General features: G+C 38.5%; 1 protein-coding gene across 1 annotated transcript in view; it reads right to left on the bottom strand.

The window, feature by feature from the left end:
• Positions 1 to 550: 550 nt before the first annotated feature.
• Positions 551 to 17,671, bottom strand: part of PPP2R5A (protein phosphatase 2 regulatory subunit B'alpha) — a 42,771-nt gene continuing 25,650 nt past the window's right edge. The window contains exons 4-13 of the mRNA XM_048299809.1: positions 14,998 to 15,090; positions 12,920 to 13,050; positions 12,655 to 12,714; positions 11,339 to 11,447; positions 8,889 to 8,942; positions 5,742 to 5,792; positions 4,926 to 5,045; positions 4,714 to 4,841; positions 2,506 to 2,607; positions 551 to 1,767 (exon numbers count right to left, since the gene is read on the bottom strand). Coding sequence (XP_048155766.1) covers positions 1,635 to 1,767; positions 2,506 to 2,607; positions 4,714 to 4,841; positions 4,926 to 5,045; positions 5,742 to 5,792; positions 8,889 to 8,942; positions 11,339 to 11,447; positions 12,655 to 12,714; positions 12,920 to 13,050; positions 14,998 to 15,090 — 981 coding nt within the window. The 3' untranslated portion in view covers positions 551 to 1,634. The remainder of the gene's footprint in view (positions 1,768 to 2,505; positions 2,608 to 4,713; positions 4,842 to 4,925; positions 5,046 to 5,741; positions 5,793 to 8,888; positions 8,943 to 11,338; positions 11,448 to 12,654; positions 12,715 to 12,919; positions 13,051 to 14,997; positions 15,091 to 17,671) is intronic.

Here is a 17,671-nt window from a genome sequence, read left to right as displayed (position 1 = left end):
ATGTGTTTGGTTCTCCAACATTTGTGTAAGTTATTTCCTTTAGGCTCTAGGACAGCTGAGCAAAGCTTGTCACACACTGGGAACTTTATTCTTCTAAGGACAAAAAGGCACTAAAGCACTAAACCGAGGTGCGCTGTGCCAGTGTGACTGTCCTTTCCCTGCAAGAAGGGCCATGAAAGGTAAAGGGGTTTTTCCCCCCTAAATTCTGGGCTGCCAGCTACCATGGAAGCTACTTTGGGCAGCTGATTCACTGCTCTTTTTATGTAAAACTGACAGAGAGGAGCAGCGAATTGGATTGATCCAACAGAGCAGTTGGGAGTACAAGGCCCTTTAGGCAGTGCTAGTCCCACACCCTCTGTGAAACAACTACCTAGAGACAAAACAAAGCAACAATAAGTGTAATACACATGACTCAAACAGTATAGCAGGGACTTCCCCACTTTTGCCACTCCATGAAAAGCCAGATTGTACAGTTAAAAAGGTTGGTTGTAACAGCCATTCTAATTCTCCTGGTCATCATAAACACAAAGATGTGAGGTACAGCACTAAATACAAACATAAAGACTTTATTGAATGCTGCTCAATTCCCCAAAGATCTTTCATTACAAAATTTTTCCACACAACTGCAATTTAAGAGATTGGAATGGTACTCTGATAAAAGATGTGAAAAAAATACTTGATCAAGTAAACAGACAAGACTTCTATTGCCAACTTTCCACCTTTAAGAAACAGACTGCATTTTCTTTAAAGAAAACAAGGAACTCTTTCTTGACATCCTTCCCTCCTTACTGAAAAAAAAATACACTAATTTCAATTTTGGTCTCATTCTTCAGTCCATGAGATGCTAAAACTAACACAGAAACATCCAAGATGGGTCTCTCCGAGACTGCACCACTCTGGAGTGTCCTTGGGCTGATGAGGAGCATCATTGATGGGCTCTCCAGAGGAAGCTCCATCCTCAGCTGTAGCAGGAGGAAATCCCTAATGAGCCCAGGACCCAAGAGGCAGCAGGAGTGGAGTAGAGGCACTGGCCACCCCAACCTGTTGCAGCTGATTCTCTCCCTACTTCACCTCCTTTCTAAAGTGAGCATTGTGTAAATCTAAATCTGAATCCAATCAGGAATTCAAGGACAGCGCTGTATCCGAGTTCCTTTCAATGCTGTAAGGGGCATATACTGAATATCTCAAGTTACTGGTAACGTACCTTGGTTTTATTTGAGAAAGTACAGCACAACTAGAAGCCTTTTCTATCACCTTAACCAAAGTATGCAGCAATGTGAAAAGCACATATAAAACAAGGAAAAATGTGTATGTAGCAAACTATACCACCTATGTGCAACACAATCAAAAATTCAAGTCATAATTCGCACCACTCCCGTAATTATTTCACTCATTAAGGATGATAATTCAGTTCTATGAAACATTGGAAGTGACAGTATATCAATTAGACAAATTTACAATATGTTGTGGTAATGACATCACTTAACTGCTGTATTTAAATTCAAATCTTTACATTTGCCAGAGAAAAAAATTGGCTGTTTCTATTATACTGTTGAGGTTTCTTTTGCAAATCCTTATATATTTCAAAAGGGTACAAAAAAAGAATGTCTGCCGAGTAGAGGTGGTCATTTCTTTTATTTGGCACTTGTATTGTGTGCATTGAGCACGTTGTGAGTGCTGTTCTGCTTTTCTGCCATTGCCTTCTTGAGCTTTAACTCCTCCAACCTTCTCCACAACTCTTCACGTTCCAATTCTTTCTTTTTCTCTCTGTACAAAAGAGTGAAAGATGAATTTCAGATGTGTTTTAAGCACAAGCTAAGAGACACAGTCACTTAACTGTGACTTGTGTCTACCAATTCCTCTTTCAAGTTTTTCTCCAAAGCTGTATTTAGAGGCAATTACAGTTTCCTCAATTAAAAAGTGAGCATAACAAATCAGTAATAATGAGTGGTTAAACTGTACCTTTGCTTCAGCAAATGCAGACAATTGCTGTAGGGTGGCTTTGCACAGATGGCTGCAGTTTTAAGGAGGTTTTTTTATCACATGCACACAAATTAAGGGATTGAGCATCTTTGGGAGGCGAAGAACACCAAGCTTGGCAGTGGTCTCAGCTGGCCAAGGGTCACCAGTGCCCTGCCTCCCTGACTCCAACAGTGCTGCTTAGTAGGTTAGTACAGTAAGAGATGTTTTTGCTGAGCTAGGAAGAGTTCTCCAGCTCCATTCTCTCCAGACACCTGAGGCAGCACAGCCAGCAGCAGCTGAGCCCGATTTCACCACACAGGAGAGAGCACCCTCCCTGCCCAGGCAGGATGGGGAGCTGGGGCCTTCCTGTCCCCTCCCTGGGCTCAGCTCCCCCACGGCACTGCCAGGCACTGCCTCAGGCACAGGACAGCCAGCACCAAACAGCTCCACTGCAGAGCCCTGCAGCCACAACAGCAAAGCAACATCCAAAGTGACAGCCTGGACACAGACTCAGCAGTGGGAACTTGGAAAAAGGCTCAGTACCTTTGCCTTTCTGCTTTGTATGAGCTTGTGAGTTCATCGAAAAGCTTGCCATTCATTTCCATCAGGGTTTTCAGCACGTTGTACACCAGTGCCACAATGGTTCTGAAACAGAAGGAGCACAGCCATTAGATTTACTCAGTGACAAAATTAACTTCAGAAAACAAGCACTTGACTTCTTTTTTGGATTCTGAGCTTCTTATTCAAGATACTACTCTAACGTCAGGGAGTTTCTGAAACAAAATCCTTTCCATTTTATTAATTTACAGAGGAAATTATAGTATAGTTAAACATTTTTTGAAATGGCTATTTAACCTTGAATTCCTGACTTCTGTAATTGCACAGGATATAATTATTCATGCTGTGGCTGTACTTTAAAGCCATTCAATTATGTGAACCTTTAATAAACCAAGTTTTAACAACAACTTTGTAATATTTGAGCAATGAAATATGAGAGTCTAGAAAAATAAAACTTCTGGCTCCTAGCTTCAAGAAACAGCAGACAAACCACAGGCTTAGTGTGGTTTAGCACAGCCATGCAAAGCTCTCCCAGCAGTGTTTCTGGGCAGCAAGAGTCTTGCTAGAGAACTAGAATCATGAACATCAGATAATGGATTTGAGTACCTCAGTTTCTTTAAGAAACTCAACAGCTTGAGCAACACTGGCTGTGTGTTACATGGCTGCCTGTATTCCTGCACTGCCCTTCTTTTTGTGAAACATTCATATTTCAATAAACAATGTTGAACATTGTGTTATCTCCTTTAAACCCACCCATATTTATACAAAGAAATAAAAAACCAAATTGAATTAAACATTAAAATGCCTGTCATTGATCTTATCATTAATCAAAAAAGCAGGTAAACTGTCTTCCCTGTCTTCTCCCTCCCTGACAGTTCCCCACTGAGTGCAAAGCTGCAGCCCTGTGACCTTGAAAAAGGAGTCAAAAAAACCCCTAAGGAAGTAACCAAAGAAGGAGGTTTGCCTTTTCAGTGCTCTCTGTGCATTGTGGCACTAGGAAACCTCCCAGGTGCTCATCAGAGCCTTGTGCTCATTCAAAATGCACAGTGTCCTTTGCCTGTTACACACTTATTTTTTTAACTTGGTGGTTTTTTGTATCCTGGCTTTCATGTGGTTTGAGGTCAAAAGCCTATTTAAGGCTTTGGTTTTCTGAGAGGAAAAGTTCGATTTTAAGCAAGTAATTGAGTCCATATCAGCCAGCCAGATGGATAAAAGCATGTTTTGCTGTCCTCCAAAACAGATTAGCATCAAAGGATTAGACTTTTTTCCCCAAACTTCCTTGTCCTCAAGTAGGCAATTATCCTGTGTCTTTTACTTCCTTCATAAAGGGCAACTTCTGGCTGCAGACAGAGAAAGAGGGACATCCTTCAGATTTGTTGAGGTCCCAAATATATTGATGCTCCAAGGACTATTCCCCAAAGTTTATATTCAGTCTTAGTTGCTACATTTGCAACTAGACAGACCATCTACATAAACCCAGAATAATTGCAAAGCCTCCATGGGCTTAAATCAGGACATCTGTTTTACTCCAGGGCTGTGGGAGGCTCCTGCTCACCCTCGCTTTTGCCTGTACAAGCTTTACATTCTGCACACTGACTTCCAACTTAATTCAAGGTGCTGGCACCAGGAAGCTTTGCTTTTCAGTATTTCAGTACCATTAGTGCTTCTTTCAAACACAGGAATACCAATATTTAACTTGTGGCACTAAATATAAAATGAAGCAGTCACTCATTTCTCAGCCCTACCATCCTTTATAAGCGTTGCTCTTCTCTGATAGGATCTTTTCCCCTTCTTGTCTCACTGGGCAGCAATAAATACTTATGAAGACACAGACAACTGTATTCATCTGAAGTATTAAAGGACAGCAAAGCATAAATAGAAGCAACCCTTGGAAATGGTTTTGGTCTAAGTAACATTAATTTGCATTTTGAAGTAACACATAGGATCAGATGTGATTACGATATGAAGACCATCATTCAGTTTCCTCACACTTTTTCAATAAATTCCAGGTCTCCATCATAAAAATGCAGAACAGTGAAAGCACAATATAGCTGAAAGTGACACTCCATTTAACACCCAGAATGCCATGGATTTAACCTGGTTTAAGTAAAAATGAAGCCACATTTACAAGCTCCCAATCCAAGCCTGAAACAGTGGACAATTTATTTACAGATGAAGTGAAATGCTACATACGGATTCCAGTGTTCTTTGGAGATCTTGTACAAACTGCCAAACATAATTGGTAGAATTTTATCAATGTTCTCCTCAATCAGGCTAAGAATATATTCGTTATTCCAGAAGTACAAAGCTCTTTCTGCAACCTGAAACACAAAGTTAGGGGTTCATAACAACCATAAAATAAGTTACCACAAGGTTTGTCTGGGGGTTTTTTTATGCTTATTTACCTGAAAATGTGAACTTGACACACTCTTGGATATTTGCTTAAATAAAGGCTCTTCTATTTTTTTGAATTGTGTTGGTTCTATAACATCTAAGATTTCTTCAATTTCACCTAAAAACATGACCTGTTTGTTGAGAAAGAAAAAAAGGATGAGAATGTTTTATATCACCATTGTAAACAGAAGCAAACAAAATACAGCTTATACATTAGTCATGATCTGCAAAGAATCTGTGTGTCGTTACAAGACATTTAGACATTCACAGGAGTGTTGCAGTCTAAAAGAAGTCAATCATCACTCTCAGCTACCAAGTTACAGCTCTCCTCTTGGACTTCTTTTGTGTAAATACTGAATGCTTCACCAAACTGCTTCTGCAGAAAATAAGGTTTTTACAGTTTAAAAAAAAATTAGGGCATCTTATTTAAAGAATGGTTGCAGAGATTATCAGAGATCACCAAAGTAGCTTTTGAAGTGATAAGTAGTTAATTCCCATATAAAATTGCAACCAGCAGAACTCTGTGTAGCTGGCACAGAAAAATTTATCACCACTTGCAGAAACAGAGACAAAAAGGTCCCAAAAAGGGACCCACTTTTAAAGAGCTGTTGGGGATGGAATCTGGTGGGATAAATCAAACTCCTGGTTTTTAAACTCATTTTAACTACAGAGAAGAAACTGAGTCACACGACAAAGGTGAGTGCCTCAAGAAGCTTCAAGAACTGCAAGTTTTCTGCAAGATCTCTTGTAGAGCACAGTAGGTTTGGGAACCTGCCCCACAACATTTTACATCACAGCAGACACTAGAAACGAGACACAAAACCAACCTCTTTCTGACTGCACGTTTTTGGCCAAAATTTGAGCAGTCCTCTGATTACCTGTATGAAAAATACAAACAAGTTAAAGCAGAACAAGTTTCTTTTTATACTTGAGAAGATGAAAGAAGTACTGGTTTGCTTTTCCTTATCCAGTGGTTCAATGAAAACTGAATAAACACTCATTTAAATGTCTTGTTTAGGTTACCAGAATAACTTAGACCCTTATGGCTTTGTGTGCCTGTGATTATCCACACACACTCTGCTCCCATCCCAGTACTTACATTAATTGACAGGATGCTGATCGCATCAAAGCACCACAAAGTGAAGGTAACCCCCCTGCAGCTAAATCTCCCAGAATATTTTTTGTCTTCCACTCATCCATACTTTGGGGAGCACCTGCCTTGGCATCAAAGGTTTGAAGCCCAAGAGGAAAGAGTATCTGCTGACAGGGCTCTACAGAGGAGCCATGGCCTCCAACTCTTCCTTTTCCCTGCTACAATTTGACGTTAGACTGGAAACTAAAGTAAGAAAGATGTGAACTTACAGAGAAAATGTATTCTAGTATCTACATTTGAAACTACCTTACACAAGACTGGAAAAAACAACCCTTTGGGAAAATTAATTGGAAAGTACAGCCCCCAAGAGGAATGAAGGGAATACAGCAAAGAAAGGCTGGAGGCATTTTTCCTAGAAATAAACATCTCACATGGCATCTAAATTGCAAAATGAATGCTGTCTTTAAAAAAAGGGGAAAAAAAGCTGTAACTATGTTCCAGAAGCAGAAACATTCTCAGAGCCTTATAAACTTTCATTCCGAGGAAAGGACCTCTATTTTTTTATGATACAACAGCACCTAATGGATCATACCCAAAGGCAAAATTACTCAGTTATTTGAATCCTTCCATATTTGCTTTTTGCCATATTGATTTTTTTCCTTCAGCTTTCCAGCTGGCTGCTTTATTAACAACTACATGTACTATCAAAAGTGGCTTTCCAGAGAAGAAGTTAATGTGACTGAAGTGCACTTTCCAGAACATGTTACTGCAAGAACTTTTGGATATACTTTGCTAGAGAGACCCATATTCTCAATGAAGAAGTGACATGTTCTGAGTATAACAGTGCACACCTCAACAGGATACCTATTCCTTGCTCCTCCTTGCTGGAGTATCAGTTTCCAGCTTGACTGTGCTTTTATATTAAAAAGCTGATAGCTGCACATTTATGTTCATGGATTGCTGCTCTTACTACACATTATTAATATTCTTCCCTGAGCTACAGGATTCCCATAAAGTGGCTTACAACATAGGCACCTGCTGGAAAACTTAACTCATGTACAAGGACTGCTCATTTAGCCTGATTTCTTCCATGTAAAGGCCACTGCACTCAGCAGGGTTAGGTAACAAACTCTTCTTGTCAGCTCTGCAAACATCAGGCCTGACCTGAGGCAGACTACCATAGCTACAAGAGCTCAGATTGAATGTCCTCCAAACTGACCCTGAGTGACAATTCCTGCCAGAAAAATAACAGGAACGTATGTGTGAGACAGCCTTCTGATGGAGTTCTTAAAATATTACTTGACCTAAAGCCAAGAAAAATTTCCAATGCTATCTCAGCAGTTGCCCCAAATTTTAACATTTACTTTTCAAGCATTTCAGAAAGTTTCTTAAAGCTTCACTTCTTATTAACTTTGATTCCTTTATAAAGCAACTTTTACTATATATCCAGAGTAACAACCAAACCAAACACAGGCAGTGACTCTGCAGTGAGTTCTTGTGTCTTCTCCAGCCTGAATTCACCTTTAACTGATTAAGAAGCAACCACAATTGTACAGACTACAGTCCAGCCCAGCCTCAGAATTGCACTGTGGCACTGCTCTAAAGTCCTCACAGCAGTTTAGGCTTGGATCCTGCACCACACTTCGATAAATTTCTGTCAGGAAGTTCTGACTTTGTCACGCTGTCACTTCATTCAACCTTGCAGGTTTTTATGTAACACTACACATTTTCTGCTCACATGTCAACTTTAACTGTCAAAATGCCTGCGTTGTTTCCTCACTTGGCTTAAGGAATATGGGTTACACAATTCCTTTCTCCTCGCCCTATCCCACAAAACCAGCTTATTGACCAGTGTGACTGGGAACACTGCAGCACGGGGGGGAAAGAAGATGCTTCAAGCACACAAGGCAAATCCACAGACACCCTCCACCACCTACAGAACAACTGGTCAGCTGATGAGGAACATCAGTGCTGAAGTGGCTGTGCTGGAAACAAGCTTCCACTGAAAGACCACTCAGAGAAGATCAGTGCTGTTTTCCCAAAGCTGTTTATCTTTTTTTCTTTATAGAAGAAAAATTTAGGTCTTGCATAAGCTCTTCATTTTTCTGTCAGAAAAGGGGTAAAGTATATAAATATCAACATACCCCTAATGGAGAGATTCCTGATTGTCCAGCTAAAACCAGTTTCTTTTATAGCTGGCCTGACATCACTCTGTGTTCTCATGAGCTGCTGCACTGCCCTGAGCCTCTGTTTCTTCTTCATGGGCCCTGCCAAGGCCTGTGCATAAACCCTTTTTAGCTGAGCTGTCAATATGTATCACAGGAGACTCAGTTTGGCAAAAGCCACAGATGCCTGAAGCACCTCAGTTCTGACTGCCAAGAGCCACCCCAGGAACTGAAGAGGCAGGACAGAAACATCACATTTGGAATTTCAGAGGTCTTTCTGTCTAAATGAAGTGTTGTTATTCTTTTCAACTTTTATTTTGGGATTGTTTATTCCCTAAAATATTTCAACTTCATGCAGTGGCTAAGCATAAGCAATCAGTACCAAAAACATTGAAATTTTAATTTTTATGAAGAGAGAATATAGCCATTACATGCTTTCTCATTTGGGGTAGTTTGCATGATACCAGCAGTTCAAACTTTTAGTTAAATCTGTGCTCTATCTTGGCCACAGTTTAAGACACAAGTGCCCTTTCAAACCCAGAATTTTCTTAACTATCCTAGATTTCATCTTCTACTGCCCCTCCCCCCCACCCCAAAAATCCCACCTATAGATCTTTAATCAGGATAGCACAGCACTGCTGTACAATTCAACAGGTTACACTGAAATATTTAATTGAAATTAAAAATAGAAAGACATCCAACTGAAAAACACTTACAGGCTCTGTTAAAGTTGTATCTTTTTCCAGGAACTGTACAACACAATAGGCGAGCTAGAATGCAAGTCATATGGTTATTTAGTTTAAGCAGACACTGTTTAGACATTGCAGCATTACTAAGTATCACAACTTCTAATGGAAGCACTTCAGATCATGGGGGGAACCCAACCTAAGACACCCTTACACAGCCATTTCATTTTAGTCCAAACTAAACAAAACAGCAATTAAAGCAGCAAGATATACAGCCTGGTCTATCTTAAAAGAAACTTCCCGCTCACCAAAAATCATTTCTTTTCAACCTAGAAAATTATTTTCAAGCTTGGCAGATATTTCCCTAACTCATATCCCATATGCAGACAGATTTTTCTTAACATCAACTCCTGTATTAACATTACAAAGCTATCACTTTCAAACATCTATATTGGGGTAAAAAAGGGCTGTACTTCCAGTAAAAAACCAAGTTAACACAGGTTTGACTGAGCACACATTGCACATTGCTCAGGTACCAGACATCTACAGCACACAACATTCAGTGGTAAGATTACAAGTGAAAGAATTTTAACATATTGCAAGGCCACAAGAGATCAGGCAGCTGTTGTCCAGCGGAGTATCCAGTCCCAATGCAGCAGTGGCCAACAAGTGCCTGTGGAAAGGTGGAAGAAGTGGGGAAGCACAATGTGCTTAAGTCACCAGCACTGCTCTCCCAGCCTCTCGTGGTTTCTGTGCAGGGCCTGCTCAGGCCAAGGATATTTTATGTTATATAATCACTTAGAGTTTAGTTACTTAGCACATAGTTGAGTAAGTAAACAACCATCCCATGAAGAAACCATACAATAATCCTATTACTGAACTAGTTACAATCCTAGATTCTATTAAGACTGATTTTAAAAAGTCACAGTATTTCACAATATAAAGCAAAGACAAAAATTATGTAATATGCATCACATTTCAATACTCAGGATGCTTGAATTTAAGCCCTCCCTTTCTTTTTTTTTTAATCTGTTATGCCAAAGCAGATAATTACAATGCTGTAATTGCAACAGGTCTAATTTATTTCTTTTTGCCCTTAGGCTACTGATGCATTTGTATAGACTAAAAAAATAATAAATGTCACACATTAATCTCATAAAATCCCATTATACGTATATATACAGTACAGTAATGCTTTACTGTTCAAAGACACAGACTCAAGCTTATTTCATCTTGAAGGCTTTAACTTTTAAGGGTAGGCTATACTTTACTCAGCAACAAAGCAACCAGGCCACTTGGGATTGCAATGCAGATTTAACACTGGCTTAAACCTTCGGCATAAAACGAAACCAGGAACACACGGTGCTGTGTGTGCACCTGGCACTGGTGTTTTAGGAAGGGACAGAGTGGCCTGCTCAGCAGGACAAATGCTACTTTCAGGTACAGCTGAATTAATAGAGCCCTTTCAGGTACCCAGGAACTGAATTAAATGTATCCCAGAAAAAAAAGGGCAGCTTGCTGTACTGATCTGTCAGTGAGAACACCTCTGGGAGGTGACTGGGCCCTTTCATTTCACTGACTGATTCCATGGAACAGCAAGGCAATAAAGCACGAAGACAAGTGATTTGATTAATTTAAAACTTCATATGAGAATTAGGAATTAAGTGAGCTCTTCACTTGCTCCTGTTTGTAGGCTCTACAGCCATAATGATTTCACTTTAATTAGAGACCCATTTTCTTGTATCTTTAGTCTGTAAGGAGCTGTATTAGTGAGCTAAGTTACAAAGCAAGTTTTAATTAGTCACAGCAGAATTACTTCCAAGTTTGCATCAACTATATTCAATACTTGAAGTGCCATATGTCTGGAAAGGATACAGATTATTCCTCAAATGAAATGCTGAATGTCTGTGGCAAGTATAAGAATCAAAGTCAGCTGAAGAACTGCAGCATTCTGACAGCGTGTCATGGATCTACATAATTTCTGGCTGATCCAGAGAGCTACTGTGCATTTCTACCGTTTATAAATGGCAACAACATTCTCTCTCCACCCCCCCACCCCCCCATCCCCCCATCACTGGTATGGATTTAGAACGAGAAAAAACTTCTGAAATAAATACCTGGCCATGCCCAAGGTTCCTTTACACAGAGCATTTAAGTTACATAAAGGAAGTGATAAGAGCACAAGGCCCTGGAATTAAATGAAGCTTAAAGTGTGACAAGACTACAAGCAAAAAAGCTTCCAGCTTCAGTTGTTAAGTCTTTGACTCACTGGTACATACATTCTTTCACTTGTAATATATGCCAAATATTATCTCAAAATCAACATTTAGATATAAGATCTGGAAGACTTTTTAAAAAAGTAACTGAATTTGCAAATGTTTTGGAATATTGATATTTTAACACATAGTGCTTTAAATTTCGTTAGTTTCAAATGTAAATACAAAAAACCCCACCACTCTTAAAAATAGGCAAAAGCTTACCTGTGCATGAAACAAAGCTAATCCCTTTGCAGTATGCATGGGAATCAGAACTTTCATAAGGAACTGTTTGTGTTCTGCTTTCAGTGGCAGTGCAAAACCATTGATAATACTGAAAACATGAATAAGCAGGATTTATTTTTATTAAAAAATATTTTTTTTTCCTAGCAAGTCAAGAATTTCTGTAAGTTCAAGTGAAATTTCATTTCTGATTCAGTTTTTAAACCTGATTATTTTGAAGCCATAAAATAGCTCTACATGTGCACAACCTTTAAAAAGCTGGTATCATGAGAGTTTAGACTCTTGGCAGGAATACCAGAGAACCACAGTAGAACCTAAATAATACTCATTAAATGAGCTGAAGTATTTTTATCATGACCTCCATTAAATAAAATCATCTACAGTAAGTCTTGCTGTAGAATTTTAAAGCTTAGACAGATGTATCAGGAAGCTGATCCATTTCACCTTTTCACAGTCACTAGCAACTTGCAGAGAAAAAAGAAGAGATTACACAATTTTAACAGTGCAGTTTGAACACTTGTTTTGAGATTGTTGAACAACCTTTCCCTTTAAAAACAAATTGTCTCATTGATTCAGTCATCTTTTATTTAAGAGTTGGTGAGCTCTAGAACAGACAAAAGTCCTTCAGGAAAAGGTTAGTTTCTTTTGCCCCTTACATTTCAGGCAAATCTGAGAAAATAATGGTATCCCTTTCACTTGATTTTTCATGAAAATTTGTTCCACAATAGCTTCACCATATTTTTATTTTCAGTTAGACCAGCAATACTTATACAATTTTCTACTGTGGCAGTTTTGGAAAGGCAGTAAAACAAACTAGCAGAGAAAAACTTCAAAGTTAAATTGAAGTTAGTGAAATAACATCCAAAAAAATGGTAACTAAAACCCCTTAGCACTTACAAGGCTTTCCTGAATAGAACTGAAGGAAAACCAGTCTGAAGATTAGAGCATTTCATTCAGCATGAGGGCAAAAGTTAACATTCATTTCCTGAATCAAAGAACAAGTCATCTATCAGGTAGAAGATAAGCAAGAGTAGATAGGTCTGACAAACAAGGACCCTTGAGAAACATTTTTTGCCAGTCATCTTTAAAACTTGCACTGAAAAATGAATAATTTATTCTCTGTGTCCTAATTTGATACTCATGTGGTGACCCAGACAGTATTAGATTATCCATGACTGCACTTCATCACTCATTACTGTAATAATTCTCTTCCCCCCCCCTCCATCCCCAAAGCAGAAAAGTTGAAGCAAACATTCATAATAATATTTTATATTTTTTCTGTGTGAGATCAAACTTACCTTCCTAATATCTCAAGAAGTTCAGCAACACCATTGAAGTGCTCTGTTTCATATATAAACCTGTTACCAAAAAAGACAACCATCAAAAATTGACACAAAGGATCAGAGATTCCAAAGAAATAACCTTTACTAAGCTTCAAATGTTTGAAAGCTAGATCACAAACCAAACCCAGGTCTTTTATTTCAAGAATAAATCACTGCAGACCCAGACCATGAAGGCAAGATAAAATATTCCTGAAGTTAGTCACACATACACAGAGCATACCTGAGGAAAATGTTGTTTATCTGTTTCCTGATGAATGCTCTTAAACCAAGGAATTTTCCATAAATTCTATGAAGAACTGTCTTTAGGAAATCACGTTCTCGTGGGTCTTCGCTGTCAAAGAGCTCCAACAACTTTAAAAATTAAATTGAAATTCATTACTTTTGAAAGGCTTAAGATTTTTGGTTTGTTACTACCTGATTTGAATTTTATCTTTAATTAACAAGTTTACATTAGGAAAAAAATAGAATCAGTTTAACTGTACATTTTGTTTAGCTGTCAATAGTAGATTTTCAAAATTACATTTTTAATAAAGATGATTTTTTTAAATAAACTCATCAACTTCATTCCTTTCCTGCGTACAACAGACACCAAAGTCATTCCAGTAACTATTATACTATCAAAATAAAAATGAAATTGCAAAAATGAGATTATCAAACTGTAGGTAAGAGGTTTACACTTGTTCTTTAAGAAATCAGAATGAATCACATCCATATCTTATATTTACGACTTCTTAATTAAAATCCTTTACTGCTTATCTCAAAAAGGTACTTTTATCTTGATGGCTGAGAAAAGCATTCCTATACAAGAAATTTTACATTTAAGGAGAGGGTCAAAGAATAAGCACAAGATATGTAATTATTAACCAATTCCCTATTAATACAGACTAAATGCTGCAATAAGCTAACAAAATTTCCACACACTTTTTTCTTGTAGAAAGTTTTCCAAGGATACAGAAAAGACCATGCTCACTCAAAGACATAAAAAATATTCCAGTCCCATTATAGACCACAATTTTTGTTATTTTTTTAACCCTGCATGTCCAAGCAACAGCATATTCAGAAATGTTAGCTGCCTTGAGCAAGTGAGTAACAGCTCAAGCAGTCCCCAGAGTCTCCTGCTCAGGTCTGAGCTTAGGTATGTCTGTACCAAGCAGCACAAGGGACTGGAAACAGCTGTTCAGGAGCTTGGTTCGGGCTCATTTCAATTTTATATTTAGCAGGAATTTCTCAGGGTCACTACTCCATGTTTTTTCCCATATATAGCTAGCTGCTGGTTGCATTGTCTTTATCTTGTACTCTAGAAAAAGATCAAGTGAAATGTCAGGAACAAACTCTGCAATGCTGCTCTTAAGGACCACAGGTCAATTTGTAAACTGGATACCCACAGCCAATAGTTCACCAGCAGGTTCAGGCTTAAATTTTGTGTGTAAGTGGAATAAAACTGAGAAGAAGGAAACACTTATAAACAAGAACAGTAGAATCAAATAAGTGGAAATTAAATGCAGTCACTGAAGGTAGGGAGGGAAAGCACCCATCTTGTGGTTTTATTTTTCATTGCTGTATTGTGATGGCCCGCCAGCACTCTTCAGATACTGAGCAAACAAGTATTTTGACAAACAAAATCTGGCAAACAAATATTTCAACATGTTGAAAAAAATCCCCACTGAATTCACCTTGAACAAAAAACTGTTATGGAATTCTACACCGTATTTCCCTAAGAAGTTATATTTAATATGAAATCTCACTTTGTTTTCTTGACCGTAGTTGCTTTGCATGGTAAAGCATGACTTTCCTAAGTAATTTCTTACTTGATTTTCCTTCCATGGTTAATACACAATAGCAAAGAGAATTACACTATCTACACACAAGTAAGAAGGTGTTGAAACACATTTCATGTACAATAAGTAAATGAACTTTTTACAAGAAAAAAGCTTGCGGTAAGTTTTCCCATGATACAACTGTGAAGAAACCAAACACAAAAGGACTACAAAAATATAATTAGCACATTGTTGATTTGACTGGAATTAAGTTACAAATCATGAAAAACACAACTTGTCCTCACAAATTCCTAATGTCTTGCATTGCAACGCAAATGAAAACAAAGTGTTTCTGAAGTTACTAATTACATATAGCCCCGGTGATAGGATGTGCTGTTTATTTAGTGTTTGGCAGAAACCACTGCTGGAACAACTGAAATTTACCCTGTGTCAACATGAAAGCTTTAGGAGTCCATCTGATAAATTAAACTCGAGAGGTGATCTTTAAATCCCACTTTCAACTTTAAAACTCCCCTCTTACCTGCTGCACAAATCTCTGGTCAATGTATCGCTTCGCAATGCTGGGCTGAAAATCTGGGCTCTCCAAAAACCTCAGGAAAAACTCATACACCAACTGCAGACATGGAAATGAAAATTCTGAAGTTAGAAAGTATACCATAACACAGATCTCAGCCCAAAACTAGTGGGACTATTCACATGATCAAAAACTAAAAAAACTGAATCAAAGCCTAACACATCACTGCTTAACCACAGCCTCTACTGGAATTTACTGAAAGAATTACATTAAGTACATAGAACAGTTTAATTCCCAGAAGAGTCAAATGAAAATATCACTAGTGGACAAAAACCAAGTTCTGAATGTTACGTTCCTGCCATGTTAAGAATTTATTATCGAGAAGTAAGCTACCAAACATTTAGCAGCACTCAGTAAAATTAAGTGCTCTAACATTACATAATTCCTTAAAGAGATGCTACTAAGTGTTCCTGAAATTAAGTTTTGACTGAAAACTCTGAAAATGGAAAGTCATATTAAAGCAGCTGAATGAATTCACAGAAACTGAAAGAGTTTGGATTAAAATTAGGCTTCTATATCCTGGAAACTCAATTATAATATCCATTATGGCTTGTAGCATGTTATTTCTATTTAGTTCAAGTTCCCATTTGCTACAATCCCACAATGCCCACAGATAAAAATTCTGACAGAAGATAGAGCTACCGAGGGCCTGGGTAACAGAGAGTGGCATGAAGAGGCCAGAGTACAAGTCCCATATTTTGGGGCTTATCAAAAGTCCAAGATAAAATACTGTACTTCCATAACAATGGCAGGTTATAAAATACCCAGAGGGCATCTCTTAACTAAGACACAACCAAGAGGAAAGAGGCCTTGTGTTTAGATTACATTCAGAGCTGTTTATGTTCTCAATGACTATTTCATAATTCCATATAATTAAACAACTGATTAGTTGTTTAATTATATGGAATATAATGGAAATAATACTAAAATGCAATTTAGGTACATAATGCCATCACTGACTGTGTTTCCAAATAAAACCCACGCAGAGCTGTGCTCATACTCACAGGCACGAATTTCAACTATTACCACCCTGAGTACTTAACTAAACTGAGAGCCAACACCTGAGTAATTCGTAATTATAATTAGGAACTTCACTTGAGAGAAATGCATGACAGTAAGTACTTTCATGTAGAACATTTGAACTGACAGTTACTTATGCATAGCCTCAAGGAGGGTGTGCTGTATCTGCAAAGCAGAAGCTCAGAAACACAAGTTACCCTTCACTTGCTCCCCCTCTGAAGAAGAGCTTTTCATATCAGCAGTTTACATAGAAAACCAGAATTGTTAGGGTTGGGAGGGATCTCTGGAAATCACCTCTAGCCCAATGCCCCTGCCAAGGCAGATTCACCTAGAGCAGGTGACATAGGAACAGGTGGGGTTTGAATGTCTCCAGAGAGAGACTCCATGACCTTCCTGGGCAGCCTGTTCAGTGCTCTGCCACCCTCAGTGTAAAGAAGTTCTTCCTCATCTTGTGTTTCAGTGTATGGCCATTACTCCCTGTCCTGTCACTGGGCACCACTGAGGAGAGTCTGGCACCATCCTCTTGGCACCTTAGTAGACAAGCCAATAATAGAATTTTAAATGTTACCTTACACCATCCTCTGTCTTAGAAAGAGCTCAACCATGACTGTTTAATACCTTCATCAATGACACAGACAGTGAGGCTGAGAGCACCCTCAGCAAGTCTGCAGATGGCACAAAGCTGAGCAACCTGATCTCATGTACCCTGTCTCTTCTCATTGCAGGGGGCTTGGACTAAGGTGATTTTTAAAGGTCTCTTCCAATATAAAACATTCTGATTCTACTGATCTTTTTCAATCTAGCAACTAGATAGATTCCTGTAGAAATGGGCAACATATGGCCAGAGGGAAGTTATATAGCACAGCGTCATAGGGATTAATTTTGGAATTTAATTCAAGATTTCTGTAATAAATTCCTATATGAAATACTTCTGTCAGTGACAACAGCAAAGAACAGCCATGTGCAATAACTGCTTAGACAATGCAACAATATTGGAAGCTACCACCAGGGGGGAAAACAGAAAAAAAGAGAAGTATGTCATGTTACCAACAAGAAAGGACAAGTTGACCCTGAAGCCCTAGAAGAATAAATACAGGATGAAACTCAAGGATTGCAAAGTCACAGTTGGAGTTCCAAGAAAAAGCTCTGCTAAGCATTTGCAAGCCCTTAAGCTGAGAAAGGGTTAACCATAGGATGACTAAGATCCATCCTCACAATGAAGCTATGGAAGTGACAGATGAAATCCTAGGATATTCCAGGAAGATACTGACAGCACAGACAGAGATGTACAGTCCTACACATGCTTGAGGGAATTTATTAAAACCTGAAAGGAGACAGAGAAAGAGCCACTAGAATTGTCATGGGATAGAGCACTTTTTAACAGTGAACACTAGATTGGTATAGTTTGTTTTCCCTAAAGGACAGACGGAGGAAGGATAATTAGGGCTTCTTTCCATAAACAGATACAGTGACTGCAATAGACATCAAGCAGAAGAACTAAGCGAAAAGCACAATGCTGCACCATCTTGTTACAAGCTGTCCAAGATTAAATTCAGGATATCAACTGGGTATCAAATAACTTTGGAAATCCTTGTGAGCC

Source organism: Corvus hawaiiensis, chromosome 3 (genome assembly GCF_020740725.1).
Source record: "Corvus hawaiiensis isolate bCorHaw1 chromosome 3, bCorHaw1.pri.cur, whole genome shotgun sequence".
In the NCBI taxonomy this organism is placed as follows: domain Eukaryota; kingdom Metazoa; phylum Chordata; class Aves; order Passeriformes; family Corvidae; genus Corvus; species Corvus hawaiiensis.
Note: the sequence above shows the minus strand (reverse complement) of the source record. Positions and strands in the feature narration are given on the sequence as shown.